Raw genomic sequence first — 18,751 nt, 5'->3', positions numbered from 1 at the left:
GAAAGAGGATGAATAGATGCTCTGGGTCAATTCAATGGAAACAGTTTAGAACAGGACGTTCTACCACTGCGTTACCTATTGAGTGGTGAGATCAGAGAGAGGGGTCTAAAATTAAGTTCAGTCCTTGGAATATTGGCAGACAGATAAAAAGCAAAGATGGTCTTTCCTTGATTTAAGGAAACTTTGATCCACATGAAATGAAGAAGGGAAAAGCATGTCTGCAATCCTGCCCCTCTCCTGAAGTCCCAGTCAAAGCATGGCCAGAGGAAGAGGAAGTGGTTCTGGGCCAAGTTCATATTCTGGACCCATTCATGCTTTTTTGCACTACAGAACCACTCGGTAAAATACACGAACAGTGTTGAGAGCAGAGGATGGAACCCAAGACTGACCTCTTCCAGGGGTGTGCCCTCATTCCTGGACTAGGAAGCCAGGCTTCCTCTTCCATCTGCTTCCCTGAATCTTGCATTCCTCTCTCTGTGGTGACCGGTGGGAGATGGAGAAGAGTATCCCTCATCCCGGGTTTCCTATAACTTTGTAGATAGGGCACTCTTCTAGGAAGTGGGATCTGTGGGTTTGAATACCCTCAGGCTGAAGAGGGCCTGAAACTGAGTTCTTCCACTCCTTGGGTCCATGTTCCAACCACTATAAGGTCCTTCCTTACAGAACCCCAGAGGGCACTGAGGCATAGGGAACACCTAGTTCGTGGATCCCACGTGGACTTCATCATGAGGTGCTGCATCAGTTTAACTAAGATGGTGGCAGTTTTAGGCAAGGGCATTACTAGACCTTTATTGGTTAAAACTGAGATACCCATGGTTTCTCAGGTGTCTAAGCAGGTAGGTGGAGTTTTGTGAATCACTCACTTAAACTTGGGTACCTGTATTTCTCCTAAATTGCAAACTGTATGCAGCGCACTTGCATCCATTTGTTGTGTTGTTAATCTGCAGAGTGGCACCAAAATTTGACACCAGAATGGCACCAAAATTCAATACCAGCATGACCCACCAGAAATGAAGCCTGGCCATCCAGAGCCACACTCTGGTTGCTGGCCAGGCTCCATGTGGCTGGATCAGTACTGCTGCTGCCTTGAAAGGATGTCAGGACCCAAGGTAAGGCTGCTGGGGCCAGCACAGGTATTGGCCCCAGCCTCCTCTACCCTACTCAGGACAATTTGCTGTGTGCCAGATGTCCTGGGGCATAATGCAGTGGGACAAGTATATGTGCCTCTGAGCATGCCTGTTCATCTGGATGTGCTTTTGGTGCCTAAAACTTTATTTAGATCTGGTCCTTTACCCCCAGAGGCTTAACAGTAGAGACATGGGACAGCAGGCAAGGGAGGCCTGAGAAATCCCACTGCTGTTTGTGTTAATTTTATTGTTTTCCTGCCTGCCCCTAAGATCTCTGTGCTGATGGACATTTATGGCTGACTGTCTGTCTAATTTCAGGTGGATGTTCTGAGAGCTCTTGGTGCTGAGATTGTGAGGACTCCGACAACTGCCAGATTTGACTCACCTGAATCTCATGTGGGAGTAGCATGGAGACTGAAAAATGAAATTCCCAATTCTCACATACTAGACCAGGTATACAGCCCTGAATAATAGAGTTGCTCCATGAGCTAGACAGATTGATTGGTAATGTCTTCTTCTGGTCTCCATGGATGAAACTAGAACACCAGGCCCAGACAGGTCTCTGTGGAATCTGAACAGAAGACCTCTGGGCCTAGACATAAGATTACAGCATCCTTTAGCTCAGAAAAAGGAGCAGACTCCTAAATTGCTACAGATGATTTAATAGTATTGAGGTGATGTTATTGCCATGGTGGTCTAGGAAGTATGTGGAGGCAAGAATTCTTGTGGATGCTGTCTTTTATACCAGTGATTCCACACCAGCATGCTGGAGTGTTGCAAGAGTGATAGAAGTGCTACAAGATCTTCCTGTGTGAGGAGGTAAATGCCCTCCTCCTCTGTCTGGCACCCTGTGCCTGTGCAACTACTCCAGTGGTATCTGTGACTGCTTCTCGGGAGACTGCTGCCACTGCTGCTATCTTTCCTGTGCCCATCCTAGCCCTGTGCAGTCCTTGTGCCACCTTCCTTCCCCCTTTCCCCCATGTTCCCAGCAGCAAGCTCTGATGCCAGCGGATGGATGCACAAATGGAACCACACTTTGCAACCCAGCTTGTCCTCTTCACTACTCTGTTGCTCCCTGGGCCATCAGGAGAAGCTGGGGGGTGGGGGAATGAAAAGGGTTGGTGTATGTGTGTGCATGCATAAATACACACATGCTTACAAACATGTGCGCCCTCACACACACACACACACACACACACGTGTATGTGTATATCTATATACATACATGCATACATGTGTGCACATATATAGATACACACACCTTTTCAAGTGTAAGAGAGAAGTGTGCCTCTAGTTTTAATCCAGGTAGAAAGTAACCTCAGGTATTAAAGTTTGGGAAACACTATTTTATACATATGGCTTAGCCACTAGAGGGGAATAAAGAGCCACACAGTTAGCCTGGCTTACAGAGTGAAAAGTGTTCTCTTTTAAATCAACAGTTCTACATATCCGAAATGTAGAAAAGTTGAAACTTTTACAGCTAATAAGCCCACAAGCAAATTGATCTTAGCTGTAAGGAATGCTGGGACCTTAGAAGTACCTGTGCTTATCCTGCTTACACTGATGCATTAAAAGGAGGTAATTCTGAACCAAGACAGTTTGATGAATTTAAAAACTAATGACAGTAATATTTGCCAATGTGGGGCTTGAAGACTATTTGCCATTCCTTTTGCTTTTTAAACTCTGATCTCATCACTTGTTCTATTGTTCCATAGATCTTTTCCTCTGTGTTTTGTTACAGTACCGCAATGTCAGTAACCCATTGGCCCACTATGACACCACAGCTGAGGAGATTCTGCAGCAGTGTGATGGTATGTTTATTCTTCTGATCATCTCCTTTTTTTAATTAGTCTCTAGATTTATCCTTGTTTGCCTATACCACCAATTAGGAGAAAGGTGTTCTTGGGGGCAGGGTAGCTTAAAACTGCTTTGGCTCTCATACAGTTCATGATAGTTTTTAAACAGCTGAAATTAGGCAAACCTTTAGCTAGGGAAGAAATGTGTGGGGTGAAGTGAAAACTATCTCATAATACCCCTGCACCCAGCCTTTTATTTTACTGTTCTGTCAATGTGGCTGGCCAAGCAAGATGGTGATAATGATAAAAAAAACTTTCAGAAGAGTGAAAGTACCAAGCATTTTCAGTGTGTTTATGAGCACCCAAGAAGTTTTTGAAAAGCCCTGGCTCTTTACACCCTCTTAGCTTAAACCATGCTTGGGGGATTTTTTTTTTTTGTCATTGAAAGGGCTATTCATTTTTTGGGTTTTTTTATTTGGTTTGATGCATGATTTTAATTCCACTCTACCAGATGCTGTGGAAAGGCCTTTACTCTGTCAAAACAAGGTGTTCATAACTAATGATGTCCCTAGGAGTATACCTGCCTTGCATAGGTGATTTGTATTAATGACAAGTTTATTGGTCAGTTGTTGCTTCAGGGGGAGCATTATATCAGGTATCTTGGTCTTTCCCATAAAACTACTGGTTTCAGCTTCTCCCTGTGTTTATTGGGCTTAATAACAAAATATGTGATTACATTAGATTTTTTGATGAAAACAATCTGGATGATAAAGTGTAGTTATACTCTTAAAAATAGTGGAGTGAGTTTATTTGCTTTGTCTGCATGCTCTCCGCAGTTTACACATGTTGGGATGTCACCCCTGCTAACTAGCCTCTGAGGCTGCGTCCAGATGAACGTGGTCATGCAGTAGGTGGCACTGCAGACACATCTGCGGCGCCACATACCGCATGTTCAGTTGTTCTTCATGCTGCAAGGAAGCAGTGCGGAGGGGTTTTTTGACCCCTGGATAAAAAAAAACAGAGGGGAAAAAAGCGGAGCAGTGCATGCACAGGCAGCGCACACCACTCAAAAGTGAAGCCAGGCCTCTTGGAGCTGCGCTGCGGCTGCCAACCAAGCTTCGTGCAGCAGAGCCACCCAGGAGGCCCCAAGAACCCCAGTTAGGCTGCTGGGGCTATCCCAGTGCTGGCCCCAGCCTCCCTTACTGCCTCCAGAGTAACTTACTGTGCGCCACAGTGCACGTGGCACAGGCTTGCCCCAGGGATACCTAGCGGTAGCACAAGGTACACCAGTGCTAGTTGTCCCTGGGGAACCAAATGTCCACACCACATGTGGACAGGCCTGAGAGTCCAGATGAGTTCCTTTGGTCTCTTAAAGTCTGGAGCATTTTTTTTAATCTCATTTACATGAGAATATGCCAGTAATTCTGTCAATCACGGGAATTACCTCAGTGTAAAATCAGAATCTGGCCCTGTTTGTCTGTCTGTCCTTGTTTTGGTTTGCATATATTCACTTTTTTATAAAAGCCTGGAAATTAAGTGCTATTTTTTTTCAAGTAAATTATTACCAGAAATATGAGCACTACAATCAGGATTTAGTCAACAATGCTGCTGATGCATATGAAGAACTAAAATGAGTTGGAGAACAAACAGCTCACTTACAAAGTGAGCTGCCATGCTATGAGGAGCAAAGAGCAATAATAAATTATTGTTGTCATGAAAGTAAGAAATTATTTTCTCTATTCTGACTTATAAAAGACTTCCATGCAATGGGCCCCTTTAAAATTCATTAATTTATATTTGATAATGGACAGTTTATCCCATTTTAGAGGACAGGTATATATGTATCAGCACAGTATAATGAAACAACATGGTGCATATGACCTATCTACCCTTAGCCCTGCCTCAGAGCCTTAAAGATCACCCAAAAGACTGATGATAAAACTGGGCCCTCTTAGAGAAAGTAGGGCTTGAAAAAAGTAAAATATAGGACTTTGAATATACCTACAGGGAGGTGACGAGCCATTTACATTATCAGCTTTCTTGCACCAGTTGTACTTTCATTGGAGAAAGCAATAAATCTTCCCCTTCCTGGCCTGTAAAAGCATTTTTAATAATGCTAGGAAATGTTTTCATTATGGTATTTGGTTTCCTTTTACTTAAACAGGAAAAGTAGACATGCTGGTGGCTGGAGCTGGAACAGGAGGAACCATCACTGGCATTGCCAGAAAGTTGAAGGAGAAATGCCCAGAATGCAAAGTAAGTGGCAAAATTAAAGCATCTTCTTAACCCTCTAGACCAGTGGTTTTCAAACTTTTTTCATTCACTGACCCTTACAAATTTTGAATGGAGGTGCAGAATCCTTGGAACGGTAAGTGTGAGTATTCGCATACTTTTGATTGATCATAGTCATCTTTCATGGACCCCTTAGACATAGTTTGCAGACCTGCATGGGGTCCATGGACCACAGGTTGAAAACCACTGGTCTAGGTGCAAGTGGCTTGCCAAGTTTCTCAAGGGAGGAAATAACCTCTCACTACTTCCCTGTGCCATTCCTGTTATTTCAATACTGTGCCTTACTTAGGGAGAGGGAGAGGCTCTGAGCTGTTCAACACTGAACGGTAGTTATGAGCTGTGAAAAGATGCTCACAAAGTTGCAAAGCCACCACATTCTCTTTTCATTTGTGACCCAAGTCTACATTTTGCTCCTGAAATGAAAGTTGATCCACCAATTACAGGTGGCACCGATTGGGAAACTGCTGGTCTTTTCTTCTGTAGCAAATCTTCCAGACACTTCTGATGTTTCTAAAAGATATTTATACATCTCCATACCCTTACTGAGTTTTACAGTGGGCAATTTTACTGAATTGCCATTTTTTGTGAAAATTCTCAAGTAAGGTGGCAATTTTTGCATGCCTTGCTAGGTTACACATTCTTCCCACCTCTCTCTCTTCATGACTCCTGGTGGCTGCTTTCCATTTCCCATTAGAGCCAGTATCCAGTTTCTAAAAGCAGGGCCTTGTTACACCAGGAAGACATGCTGACTTCTATTGGCATGCAGTGTATTTACCATAATGAGAACTAGCATTTGAATGGGGATCCAAGGCTCTCTTTGCCCCATAGCCTCCTTGGAGGCAAATGAAAGCTGCAAAGAATGAGCACTGCCTTTCACATACAGTGTCATGCAGGCTGGCATTTGAAATAGAAGAAGTTGCTGAGAGCAGCAGGAGAGTTCATCCTTGGAAACTTGCCAAGTGTCAGAAAATAATAAATAAGACCTGCTGCCCTTAGCGTGGCTGGCATTTGGATGGATGGTGTGACAGGTTGGGGAGATAGCTGTCAGGCCTGAATAACTTGATGTGATATAACTGCATTTTGAAAATCAACCTAACAGCAGTCAAATCTGAAATCGCTTCTCCAGATCATTGGCGTTGATCCCGAAGGCTCCATTCTTGCTGAGCCTGAAGTACTGAATAAGACGGACGTGACGACATATGAGGTGGAGGGAATTGGATATGATTTCATCCCTACGGTGCTGGATAGATCAGTAAGTCAGACGCTCTTTACTTTTTGCTTTGAGGAAGAAAAGGCTTTGGATAAACGGGAAATAGCACTGTGAGTGGGAGTGATAGAGTGGGAGAAAGAGAAGTATTCCTTAATTTTAAATAACTGCATATTCACAATGAAAGGCCCTCCCCACTGCCTCCCAGAGGTTAAAATAGCCTACATAGTGCACATACCTCTCACTTTCTTGCAGCTCTGGGTGAAAACATGCCATGCAGATAGTTTTCCTTGGAAACCTAATACTGTTCTTTAAAGAAACCCAACAACTTGATCCTTAGTAACATTAAGTGTCAAAGAGGAGTATATTTCCTGGAAAGTCAAGTGAGAAGAAAATAGAACAATCGCTTTTCCATGCTTGCTTTTTTAAAAGGCAAGGTACTTTCTATTAGAATACCGAAAACTGCAAATAACACAGTAATGTTAACTAAGCAAAAAAGCGATTTAACGATGTGAACTAGAATATATGGATCAGTTTGCGAGGAATTTTCTACATGTATAATTTGAACGGCATCTGTTTATTTGGGGAAAAATTAAAACTATGTTGTTTTGACTCCCTTCCCCACCACATGTTTATAGGTGGTGGACAAGTGGTACAAGAGCAATGATGAGGAGTCTTTTGTCTTGGCACGCATGCTGATCAGAGAGGAGGGAATGCTGTGTGGTAAGAGCCAGTACTAGTCCTCCATATTTTCCTCTAAATTCAGTGGGATGGCCTCATGTGCATCTTTTACGCTAGTGATGGGAGACCTGGGCAGTGCTGAAATTAAAGTTCTGACTACCTTCTGTCTCAAAAATGGCTTCCATATACAGTGTTTTTTTTCTATTTTTTATTTTATTTTATTTTTTACTGTATGATCTGGGTTTTGGCAGGTGGCAGCTCGGGTAGCGCAATGTCTGTTGCTGTGAAGGCTGCCAAGGATCTGAAGGAGGGTCAGCGCTGTGTTGTCATCTTGCCCGACTCTGTCAGGAACTACATGTAAGGAAATGACCTGGTTTACTTCCTGTTTCATGCTGGCTACTGTCACAGAAGTAGCAGTGTGTGTACATGCTGCAGTGAACATTTCCCCAAGTACCAGATGTCTTTTAGGTACAACTTTTGACAGCTTTGCTGGGGTCAGATATAGGTGGGGAGCACAGCATTTTCTGAAAGTGGGACCCATGGTTTGCTCCCAATTTTCTCTTTCGTTACTGTAATGGGAATTGTTAGTGGCATTTAATGTTTTGAAAGTCATATTTAAGCCTGTCCCTTATTCTCCCTGCCTTGTGGTGACTACTGTAAGACTTTACATTGAAGAAACAGCCAGTATCATAGGGGAGCTCCGTAATATTCTTGGTCTAATTTCCATTGCTAACTTCCCCTCTTATCGCCTTGGAAAATACCTTCCCACAGTCTTTCTTTTAGTAATGTTATGTAGTACTCTTACATTTTGCATTATAAAGTACATTGAAACTGCCCGCACACGCCAATTTCATGCAGTCACTCCTCCATTACAAGGTACATATTTGTATTATTGTTTCATTTTCTAGGGGTTTCTATTCTTTTTTCTAATAATGTTCTACTTCCGTTTCTCCTAATTGTTAGAATTGACTTTCTAAAGGCGACAAGTTTGCAATTACCCCATTATGTGTGAGGATGCGATGTACAGTTACAATGTTGCATATGTGATGTTGCATATTGTTAGTAGATGTGTAACCCCTGGTTTGCTCATTGATTCTTGGTGGTTTCTAGGTCTAAGTTCCTGAGTGACAAATGGATGACGCAGAAAGGGTTCATGAAAGAAGAAGATACCCGCAGTAACAAACCTTGGTAAGTTTTGTAAGATTCACTCAAGTTTTTGTGAGCTTATTCTAACTCCTCCATTTTTTCTCTAACTTGCCAAGGTTCGTTAGCTATTTTTATTTGTCACTGAACTTGGTGTCTGGGTACAGTTGTGGGAACAGGAAGCCTTCTTAAATCACTTGAATATTTCCTTTTGAGTTATACTTTTGGTAAGGATTGGTACTTGTGAGTCTTGGTGAAAATGGTTGGAAAAAACTCCTCCTCCAATTGTGAAGCATCCATTCCCAGGAAATGGACATTGTCTAGTTGAAATCTAGTCAGTAGCAAGAGAATTAAAAATAGTTTCAAGTATATTACTGCCACCAGGACCTTTGTAATGGGCATGGTTTTTACAATCCCTCTTTGCTATTTTTTATTTAAATATTTTTCTTTCTTATTTGCTATGTGGAAAACCCACATACAAACACAAAGAGGAAACTGTATTAGCTGCCTAGATAGGCCAAGGAAATTGACTGTACTCAAATCGCTCCAGACTCATGACAAAGGCCAGCGCCAATCAACCCAGCTGTAAACAAGTACCAGATTTTTCAAGCTTGGAGGGTGAGGGGGTTACAGGCAGCCAGATGTGACACTAATCACATGACTCCTCTGTATGCATACAGAAAATGATAGGCCTTAGCCATGCTAGACAGGGTGAACTAGGCACAAGCACACCTTTTGCCTTGACCTTTGACACTTTCAATATGTATGTACAGTGCCTAGCATAGAAGAACTCTGACCTGAGCTGGGGTCTCTAGGTATTACTACATTACAAATAATTGGTGCTATAATTTGAGCCAAGCTGCAACTACAGCGAGTAATTGTAACAATCACGTGAAATGGAGATTCAGAACAGAAGCCTTAAGGAACACATAGCGCCATACTTAATCTAGGTGCGTACATAGTTGAAATTTTGTACCATGTTTCACAGTGTGTAGGTCAACATAGTGTATATGTCAACCCCATTTTTCTGATCCAAAAAGTTAGGTCGACTTATATACCAGATTTATGAAATTCCTAACTCTTTGGATCAGAAATATGGGGTCGACTAATACTGGACCCTGTGTGCCTATACTGAGGGCCAGGCACTGAGCCTGGTGCCACTCACAGGGGACAGGGCTGGGCTCAGTGCTTGGCAACGCCACTCATAGCAGGCAGGGCTGGGCTCGGCGCTCGGGTAGAGTGCCACCATCCCTTGTGAGCGATGCTGCCTGGGCTGCCCCAGCTGAGCACTGAGTCTGGCGCCACTCACGAGGGATGGTGATATGGTGTATAAGTCGAGGTTAAATTTTAAGAGTTAAAAATTAGGCTTCAAAACTCAACTTATACACTGTGAAATACAGTAATTAAAACCTTTCCTTTCCATTTTTATAAATGAAATTTTAAATAACCATACTAGGGCAGTCAGTAATTTCTACTGGCCATCTGCCGGATAAGATTATGAAACAAGATGAATGAAATAAAATGGAAAAGGGACGTACTTTCCCTTCCCAAGTCTTAGAATCTTTTAGAGATCCTTCTGGTGCTGGGGTGGGAAGCCGTGAACATTTTAAATAAAGATTATTTTTAAACGTGGCTAATGGCCCTCTGCAGAAAACATGTTGTTGTTGAGATTTATGGCACCGGTAGTGCTCTAGGCTTTTAAAATAACCTATTATTGGTTTTGGAGCAAATTTATTTTTTGGTGATTGACTTTTGGTCCTCAGGTGGTGGCACCTCAGCGTTCAGGAATTAAGCCTCTCTGCCCCCTTGACAGTGCTTCCCACTGTCACCTGTGAAAAGACCATTGAAATCCTCCGAGTGAAGGGATTCGACCAGGCACCAGTTGTTGATGAATCTGGGTATGTTCATTTATCCATCTTTTCCTTCTTGGCCTCCTCCTTTGCAAATACAGAAACCCCTTGGAAACAGACAACAGGTTTATTTATGCACTGTAAATAAGCAGTATGAATTCTGTCATTTGTCTTCTTCAGGAAGAGTCTACAAGGTTTCAGAAATGTTCTGCTTAAATGCCATGCTGAGCCCAGACTTAAAATGTTGTTAGGTTGGAACTGTCCTACTGTTGATCTAATATGCCTCCAAGTACGGGGACAATGATACACAGTGTCTGTCTATAATGAAGTTATCCCTCTGCTTATGTCTGGCAGACTGTTGTGGGCCTCTAGAGAGGAAAAGGTCAGAACACAACCTCCTATTTAAAAGAAACTAAGCAAGAAATACCACTACCGTGGTTCTGTTGCCTTTACAGACTCTTCACACCTTTTTGCTGCAGTGAAATCAGGGAAGTGTTATTAACCAGGTCCTAAAGAAACTTAAAAATACACCTTGGGGATTTCCCACTTAATCCAGACAGGAAGTTTGCACCCAGAAATGAGATATGCAAAAACTGGCCATTTCTGATCATGCTAGTTCTGAACCTCAGGCTGGAGCAGGCCACTGATGATTCAGCATTTGGCACTTTGTGGTGATGGGACAGAGGCAAGGAAGAGCTACACTGCCTAAAGCACCATAAGGGAAAAGTCAAAGCTTGCCAAATGGGGAAAGGTTGCCAGAACAATAGGTAGAGGCAGAGAGAAATGTTATTCTTGAGCTTTCAGAAGGGCAAAGTGGGATACAATAAAACAAAGTCTAATCTATAAAACTCTTCCCTGAATGTGAGTGTCCAGCTGAAGGGACAAGGCACCTGATCATTAGTGCTGTAGACCACCTGCAGCTCCCACTGATTTCAGTTTGAGAGCAGGTACCCATCACGCTTGAAAACCAGACCTAAGGCAACTCCAGGTGGACACTCAGCATCTGGTAATGCCTCAGGATATAGTGTTTAAACCTTCAAGCCCATTAAACTGACTTTCTTGGGTTACTGCACTGCAGAAACCTGCTCAGAATGAGCATGTGTCACTTGTCTCTAGAAAACCTTGGATGTTTGTCATTATTTGACCATGCCTTCTCTTTTCAGTGTGATTTTGGGAATGGTTACCCTTGGAAACATGCTTTCTTCGTTACTTGCGGGGAAAGTTAAGCCTTCAGACCAAGTCAGCAAAGTAATTTATAAGCAGTTCAGACAGGTAAGTGTATTCTAGGTCAACTTCTCCTTTACTATTAAAGTACTGTGGAGATGTCCCAACACTACACTGGCATCAACTGGGATAAGATTTGAAGGGAGATTTGACAATATCTTCATGAGGAGAGCACAGCCATGCAGATCTGGGTTTAGGGCACACTTCCAACTTTATAAAGTGATCCCAGAGTCACTGAAAAGTTCTCAGGTTTGAGCTGATTCATGGTTTTGTATTAGACCATTAAAACTCTCTCTGACTTTGATAGTGGTTGGGTTGTGTTTGTTGCTAGGACTTCTTTTAGTACTTCTATCTGTCTTTTTCCAAACCTTAATGGCAAAACTGAGCAATGTGAAGCTGCTTCAGATGAAATGATGGAATTTCAAACTGCTCTGGGGTAAAGTCCAATGGTGGCTGAAACTAGCAAGTGTTGTCTCTGCAACAAATACCTCCCTTCAACAGCTTGATGGCTGACTAATTCTGACTGTCCTTAAAGTGCACAACGCATTATAGCAGCCAGCTTTAACTGGCAGTCCCAATGGGCCAAATTTATCATATCATAAGTATGTTTAATTAATTACGTGTTTTGTTTCCCTTTGTTTAAGGAAAGGCCTGCCTTTCATGTGAAGTCATTGACACCACTTTCTCCAGGCCGTAGTTTCAATATTGCATTTAGTAGCAAATAATATCCCATACTTGGGAACTCTACTCAATCATACATAATTATTATATTAGCTTTGTGTATATTCTACTGGATGTTTACTTCATAGCTGAGAATGAAAGGAAGCACTAGTGCTTTGTAGATGTAATTAAAAATATATATATTTTTCCTCCCCAGACAGCAAATCAAACGTCAGGTGACAGTCTGGTGCGTAACAAAGCTGTGTAGCTCCTATCCTCCCTCACCTTAATAAGCCATGTGTTGATTATGCTGTATGGTGTAGTCTTGGTTGTAGCTACACCAGGCAATTTCCTGTGCTTCTGAGGTTGTATTTTTCCATGGACACACTACCCATCCTCCAGTTTCCTTAAATGGTCTCAAATTGAATATCCACCTTTCCTCCAACTACATCTCCTGGTAACCACTATCATGCCAGATGTACTGGTCATGGTATAATTCATTCTTGTTTAAATTATTTTATATCAAATGAATAAAATGCGTGCAGTGACATGGTGGAAAATCTTTGTATAAAAGAACATGGTTTGAAGACAGTTTTCAGGTAAAATATTTGGCTTAAGAAAGGGAAACTTCTTGAAATTGTAAGGAGGTGGGAAAACCTCATAGTCTATACTGAGGTCTCACTTTAACAGGTTTGTGAAGCACACAGGAGTGTCTTGTGGGATGGATAGCCAGCTGGGAATTGTGCTAGCACTAGCATTGCTTTTCCCAGCCCCTTGCTCCCCTGCTGTAGCATGGGCACAGCTTCCTGCTGGTGGGGAGTTGCACCAGGGCAAGCCAGCTGGAAGTTGCATCCACACTGCTGTCGTTCTCCGTGCGCTGTCTGTCCCATCCTCCTCCCCTGCCAGATCCAGTGGCTCCATGGGCTGGATTTGGCCCGCAGGTCACATGTTGCCAACTCCTGGTCTAGTCCGTAGTATACTAGCCAGAGCTCAGTTTTACAACTCAGCCTAGACTGTTCTCAGGGCAACGTTTATTTCCTAGTCCCATTCTGAGGTTTTATCAAGCTAAAGGACATTCACTATACCCATTCATCCTTTACTTTTATGAAAGCTCCCTCCCAGAGCAGATGTTTAGTAGCCCAGCCAAAAAAACAGATTTTTTTTTTTTTCTTGAATGAGGCACATAGAAAATATTAAACTGGTTGTTTGTGCAATGTAGGGTTTTTGGCTTCCTTTTAGCCACTGCCAACAAATAAGATTAATAGTCAAGGCCAGGTTTTTTTTAAAGTACGGTTATTTCAAATGGGAATATGTTGCCTTTAAAAAAATCTGGCCCTTGTATTGTTTTATTGTTCCAATTTGCTCAAGAACTAGTTTAAACAGCTTTACTGATGCTAAAAAATGAATTCTTGGTCCTGGGTTCTTTATCCTGAGTCTGACCAAGACATTAACTCAGCATTCTTCACTCTTGGCGGGTTTTGTTTTTCTTATGGCTTTTCTCTACCCCCTTTGCAAACTTCCCCCAAAATTCTCTTCTGAATAAATTGAAAGCCTGAATGAATTTGTTTTTTCTTCCTAGTCTTTCCAGAGCTCTGTGGGTAAACATACTCTTGAGTTGATATGGTGTCGGTCTTTTATTAGACTCTTGGATCAGCGTTACTCCCTGTTTTTAAAAAACAGCTCTCCTACATTTTAGTCGGAATGAAAATGTCAAATGCTACATTCTTTTGTATTTCCTTTTTAAGTTTCAGCTTCTTTAAAAAAAAAAAAAAAAAGCAGCAGCATTTAATAGGGTATATCGATGCCCCCAGCGGCGGTGTCCCCCAGGCAGGCTGTTTCTAAACATGCTCCCACTGTACACTCTAAACTTGGAAATATGTTGGTAAGGCTGCTCCAGGGCATCCCACTACTGCCACTCCACTCTTAGGACTCTGGTCTCCAGTGTGTTTGAGAGCAGCCACTGGAGGGGCCGCAAGGGGACACTTCTGGGTTTGGAGTATGAGTGTGAGCTAAGGGAGGGAGGGAGGGCAGGTGGAGCATGTGCAAAATGGCCAGACTAGGGCATGCCATTGCTGTGTTGTGGATGTACCCATTAGGATATAGTATCATGGAGCACTCTGATCATGAACAATGTTATCTGTGTGCTTATTATTTTAATTTTAATGTTGTGAGGGGTGAGGGGGGGGCTCGCTATCATTTACTTACCACTAGACACTTTGCTTTTATGTTACTTCCTCTTTGTAGATTCATCTGAAAGACAACTTGGGGAAACTCTCTCATATCCTGGAAATAGACCACTTTGCTCTAGTAGTCCATGAACAGATTCAATGTAAGTATAATGTACTGCACCTTTTAAAATGTAGCCCTTATGTACACAGTACCATGTGACAAGGGAAGACCCTGTATAGGAGGCTTTTGATGTCCTGTGTGGTACAAGTCAGCAAAAGCAAGAGTCTCTATTACACTGTGGTATTTCTGTATAATTACACTGCTAACAATGGGAGCAGTTCTGCTTCTGTTATCCATATGAAGTAATAATTAAATCCAGGAGTTGCTTCACAGATTTCTGTGGCATTATTCCAGAATAAAGAATGGCCCAAAATGAGCAGTGCTAACAGGCCCTACCCTGTTGTGTTTGTCATTTCAATAAATTCTATTCTATTCTTTGTTTTGGTAGGAGTTAGCTAATGAATAACCTGTTGTAATCAAGCTTGTTTTTTTTTTTTTTTCTTATGATGTCCATGATCTAAATTGCAGTTCTCCCATGGCAACGAGTTCCACAGATTAACTCACACTGGGGCTTTTATTACTTTGGTTTTTGTTGTTCAATGGAAAAACCTTCTTGCCTTTTAATTTCTTTGGAAGCAGATAAAAGATAAATGAGAGCATACCTGTAGCCATCTCTAAAACAATTCAGCATTTCATATTCCTGCTCATTTCCTCTTTAAATTTACCTAAATAACTTCTCCTATAAGAGATTTTTGAAGCCTCTAATTTTCGTTGCCATGCTCTAGTCTTTCTGCAATATCCTGTAATAGGTGAGGTGACCAAAAGTGATACTCAGAGTTAAGATGTGCGATTGGCTTATGCAAGTGGCATTGTATTATCACCAGGTACCTTCTTGTATTATAAGCTATGGACACAGAGGATGTGCATCACAGCACTGAGAAAATGTTTTCAGTGAGCTGTCTATCTTGACATTTACCTTGGGGGGGGGGGGGGGGGGTGGTCATGGTATATCATGGTGTCATGATAATTCAGTTTATTCTTTCCCTTGTCTGTTATCTTGCATTTTCTACATAGAATTTCACCTGTTAATGTAAGGCCTATTTGTTTGCTGAATTCCCTCTGAAGTCATGCACAGTCCTCTGGAGTCTTCAGTAACACAGTTGTTCACCCCAATTCCAGATAACTAAGAAAGTTAAATATCAAGTCCTAGTACCATATTTTAGAGCTGTTTTTTTTCCATCTTGATAACAGACTGCTTATTTCTGTCCCTTTTTCTCAGTTGGTTTTTATCACAACAGATCCTTGCCTTTCCTCCCATGACTGTTTAGTGCCAACAGCTACCTTTTGGGAGCCCTTATCAGACATTTCAGCCATTCCCAGAGTTCTCTCAGCTGAAATAGGAGCTGGCTTCCACCAGCTACAGCACATAGTAATGTCTGACCCTACCTCTGGACTTTTGGAATCATTTGCCCTGACTTCTAGTTTGAGAAAGGCATGGTGTGAAAATTGCGTGAGTGGCTCAGTCTGTTCTGTTTGGTATAAGATCATTTGTCGACTGGCTCAAGTTTTGTAAAGGTGGGGAAAAAACTCTTTTATGTTTTCATATAGATCATAGTGATGGCACATCCAGCAAGAGACAGATGGTGTTTGGCATTGTTACAGCCATCGACCTGCTTAACTTTGTGACTGCACGGGAGCGGCAAAGAAAAAACACCTAAGCTACAGGGTCAGCATGTTTGCAGCTTCTGCAACAACATTTTCCAGTCTCCAAAAAGAATATCAGGTCCCTTTCTTTTCTTAGATAGAAAGTTCTGTCTCTTGTTTTTTGTTTTTTAACTTTTCAGAAATAAACACAGCTGGCCATCCTGACTTCTGTAATGTAACTGGCACATCTAAATATTTCATGGTTTTTTCGGTTTGGTTCTGAATCAGAGAGGCAATATTCCCTGCCAAGATATATGTTTCTATTTTTCTAAATGCTACCTAAATGAACTAGTGTGAACCTAATTGATTGTGTCATAACATTTAATTGTTTGAAACAATTCTGGAACCTAACTAAAGGGAAGACTATCTGTGAGATGGTATTTGGTTTATGGATGTTGAGTAAGTCAAAGATGGTGGGCATAGTGCCAATAGCAGTATGCCCCTTTGTAGTAGGAGATGGTTAGTGTTGAGTGGTTGGGGGCAGGGGAGGGATGATGTTTTCATTTACAGCAAGGTAACCATCAGGGAAAGGGTTAAAGCAAATTTCAATTGTGGAGGCTGGTTTTAAGGTTTTCCTCAACCAGTTACCATGAAGCAAACCTACTGCTTGCCTTGTCTTACCTATGATGTTACAGTGAGATAGTAAATAAGTGTCCATACAAAAGATGCACTTTTTAATTTGTGAGGACAGAAACTCTGTTGCTTATTTCCACCTTGGTAAATAAGCATAGGTGCAAACACGAGAATGAAATTGGAGCAAGCTTTGTACGGGTGTTTAATTTACAGGTGGTCCTATAACCTTACAGTGGCCAGGTTAACAACCTTTCTTAGCAACCCATCAGTTTTTCAAGTGCTTCTGACCTCTAGCTATCTACTGCAGGGGAAAAAAAATGTTTGTTTGTAAAGTGAACGAAAACATAACTGCATCAAAGACAAATCCTGGCCTAGATAATGAGCATATAAACTGTTGTGCAGCCATCAGGACTACATGTTTATGACAAAATTTGACTAATTCTATGAGACAAATATTCTGGATTCTCTGTGCCTTACAGTACCTGTGCTCGATTGAAATGGTGTTGTCTCAGCTGGTCAGGGAGTACAGGGATGCTGAACATTAGCTACATGCAGCTGTACAGATTTCTTCCACTTCCAAAATTGTCTGGACTCTCATGTGCCTCTGACTTTACATAATGGGAATGCAGTTGTATCTCAGTTAATAGCATAATCCATATATCCCCATACTGTGGCTTAAAGGCAAGCATCAGCCAAACAGTTGGGTGATTTGCATAAGCACTCTATGGATTTTGTTTATGGAAAAAAATCACCATATTTCATCCTTATTATGGGTGATGTAATCCTCCTTCTCTGATTGGCTATTTGTTAGGAGCAAAGCTTCCTTCAGCAGCGGTAATTCTGTTCCAGTTTCTCACTTTCCTCTGCTGAAGAAAAATGTACATGAAAAAAGAGAAGCCAAATAACAACATCCAGCGAAGTTCGAATAGGCAGTTAGACAAGAGGAAAATCATTGGTTTTAACCGTGGTTCTCACCACACACCACCACCGGCCTCATTTCCTTCTGTCCGTCCATTCCTAGATAACAACAGCTCTTTTAGCTGCTAGCTTTCTCTTGCAAAAATCCACAGGGCCTTTTCCTTCCAATCCAGAAGGAAACGAACAAAAAAAGGTTAACAAAAATATTTATCATCATAGTGACCACAGCCTTGCTGGCCTGGAAGTAAGTGAAGAAAAAGAAAGGTTGAGGGAGTGAAGGAAATAAAGCAGTAGATGGTTGAGAAGATGAGACTGAAGAGAAGTACTGGTAGCAACACTTATCTGTCAGTAATTTCAAGAGTTTGCTTTGCATCCTCTTCCCTTTTAACTTCCCCATTTAAAAATGTCATTACAGGAATAATAATTTCAGGACACTTTGTGGTAAGTCTTTAGCGTTGTGCCCAAAGTAGACCAAGCTCTCCTGCCCGTTACCTCTGTGTGTTATTACCTCAGATGCTGGAAGTCACCCCAAGTTATTACTATATTGACATTTATACATTCAGGCAGAGTATCTGAAAGACTTGGTCTTGAGGCAGAAGGTGAAGTCTGTAAGCTGTAGATCTGAATGCCTTAAAGAAATGGTTTCCTTTCATTTGGTCCTAGCTTGGCCTAAGTAATTCTCCAAGTATATACATCCAGGGAGTCATCACCACCAAGAAAACAAGAATTAAAAGAAAGGGGCTGTACAGTATTAGAAAAAAAAATCCTAGAAAAAGTTAAGTACAGTAGTAGGCAAGGTCAGCCTAATTACCAGCAGCAGGGATCTCATGGCAAAACACCCCCTGATAGGATCCACACAGTTAGGTTTCCTAAGCTGTCTATGGCAGCTTGGCTTCAGTGATGCCGTGAGGCTCTCTTGCTTTCCGGTCTGTTCAGTTTCTTCACTCCATTGTAGCAGATCAGGGATTTCTGAAGCTGCTTCCCCTTTTTAAAAACAGCTTGTGTTTGATGGGATTAAACCAGAGTAACTGATACAGGCACTATAGCATCATTAGGAAACATCCTCTCTCTAGTGCTACTTGCATTTTCAAGCAATAACGTAATGGATGAAGCTTGGCGAACAAACAATCATGCTAGGAAGGATTAAAGATAGGAAGTCATTCCTAATTTTTAATCAGACTGGCAGGGGAGAGGGGAAGTGAAGAAGCACAGCCCCCCACTGGGACCTGATAGGCAGAAGTATCATTTAAAAAGCATTCTCCAAGGAGGAAATCCTGGTTTTGCTGAGCCTGCCTGCCCCATCAAAGGGACAACAGAGGGAGTGCCACAGTGGAGCACAGCATTCCT

General features: G+C 42.0%; 1 protein-coding gene across 9 annotated transcripts in view; it reads left to right on the top strand.

Annotated features, from left to right (window-relative positions):
• The window catches only part of LOC102379548 (cystathionine beta-synthase), a 45,470-nt gene extending 26,725 nt beyond the window's left edge, over window positions 1-18,745 (top strand). For all 9 annotated transcript variants that reach the window (XM_025214551.1, XM_025214545.1, XM_025214546.1 and 6 more), the window contains 11 exons: window positions 1,446-1,580; window positions 2,869-2,938; window positions 5,088-5,179; window positions 6,342-6,467; window positions 7,061-7,145; window positions 7,355-7,460; window positions 8,214-8,291; window positions 10,010-10,144; window positions 11,260-11,368; window positions 14,225-14,309; window positions 15,818-18,745. In XM_025214551.1, the coding sequence (XP_025070336.1) occupies window positions 1,446-1,580; window positions 2,869-2,938; window positions 5,088-5,179; window positions 6,342-6,467; window positions 7,061-7,145; window positions 7,355-7,460; window positions 8,214-8,291; window positions 10,010-10,144; window positions 11,260-11,368; window positions 14,225-14,309; window positions 15,818-15,927 (1,131 nt within the window). In that variant the 3' untranslated portion in view covers window positions 15,928-18,745. The remainder of the gene's footprint in view (window positions 1-1,445; window positions 1,581-2,868; window positions 2,939-5,087; window positions 5,180-6,341; window positions 6,468-7,060; window positions 7,146-7,354; window positions 7,461-8,213; window positions 8,292-10,009; window positions 10,145-11,259; window positions 11,369-14,224; window positions 14,310-15,817) is intronic.
• The last annotated feature ends 6 nt before the right edge of the window (window positions 18,746-18,751 follow it).

The sequence above is a fragment of the Alligator sinensis genome, unplaced genomic scaffold, assembly GCF_000455745.1.
Source record: "Alligator sinensis unplaced genomic scaffold, ASM45574v1 scaffold643_2, whole genome shotgun sequence".
Classification (NCBI taxonomy): Eukaryota; Metazoa; Chordata; order Crocodylia; family Alligatoridae; genus Alligator; species Alligator sinensis.
This window is presented reverse-complemented; position numbering and strand designations above follow the sequence as displayed.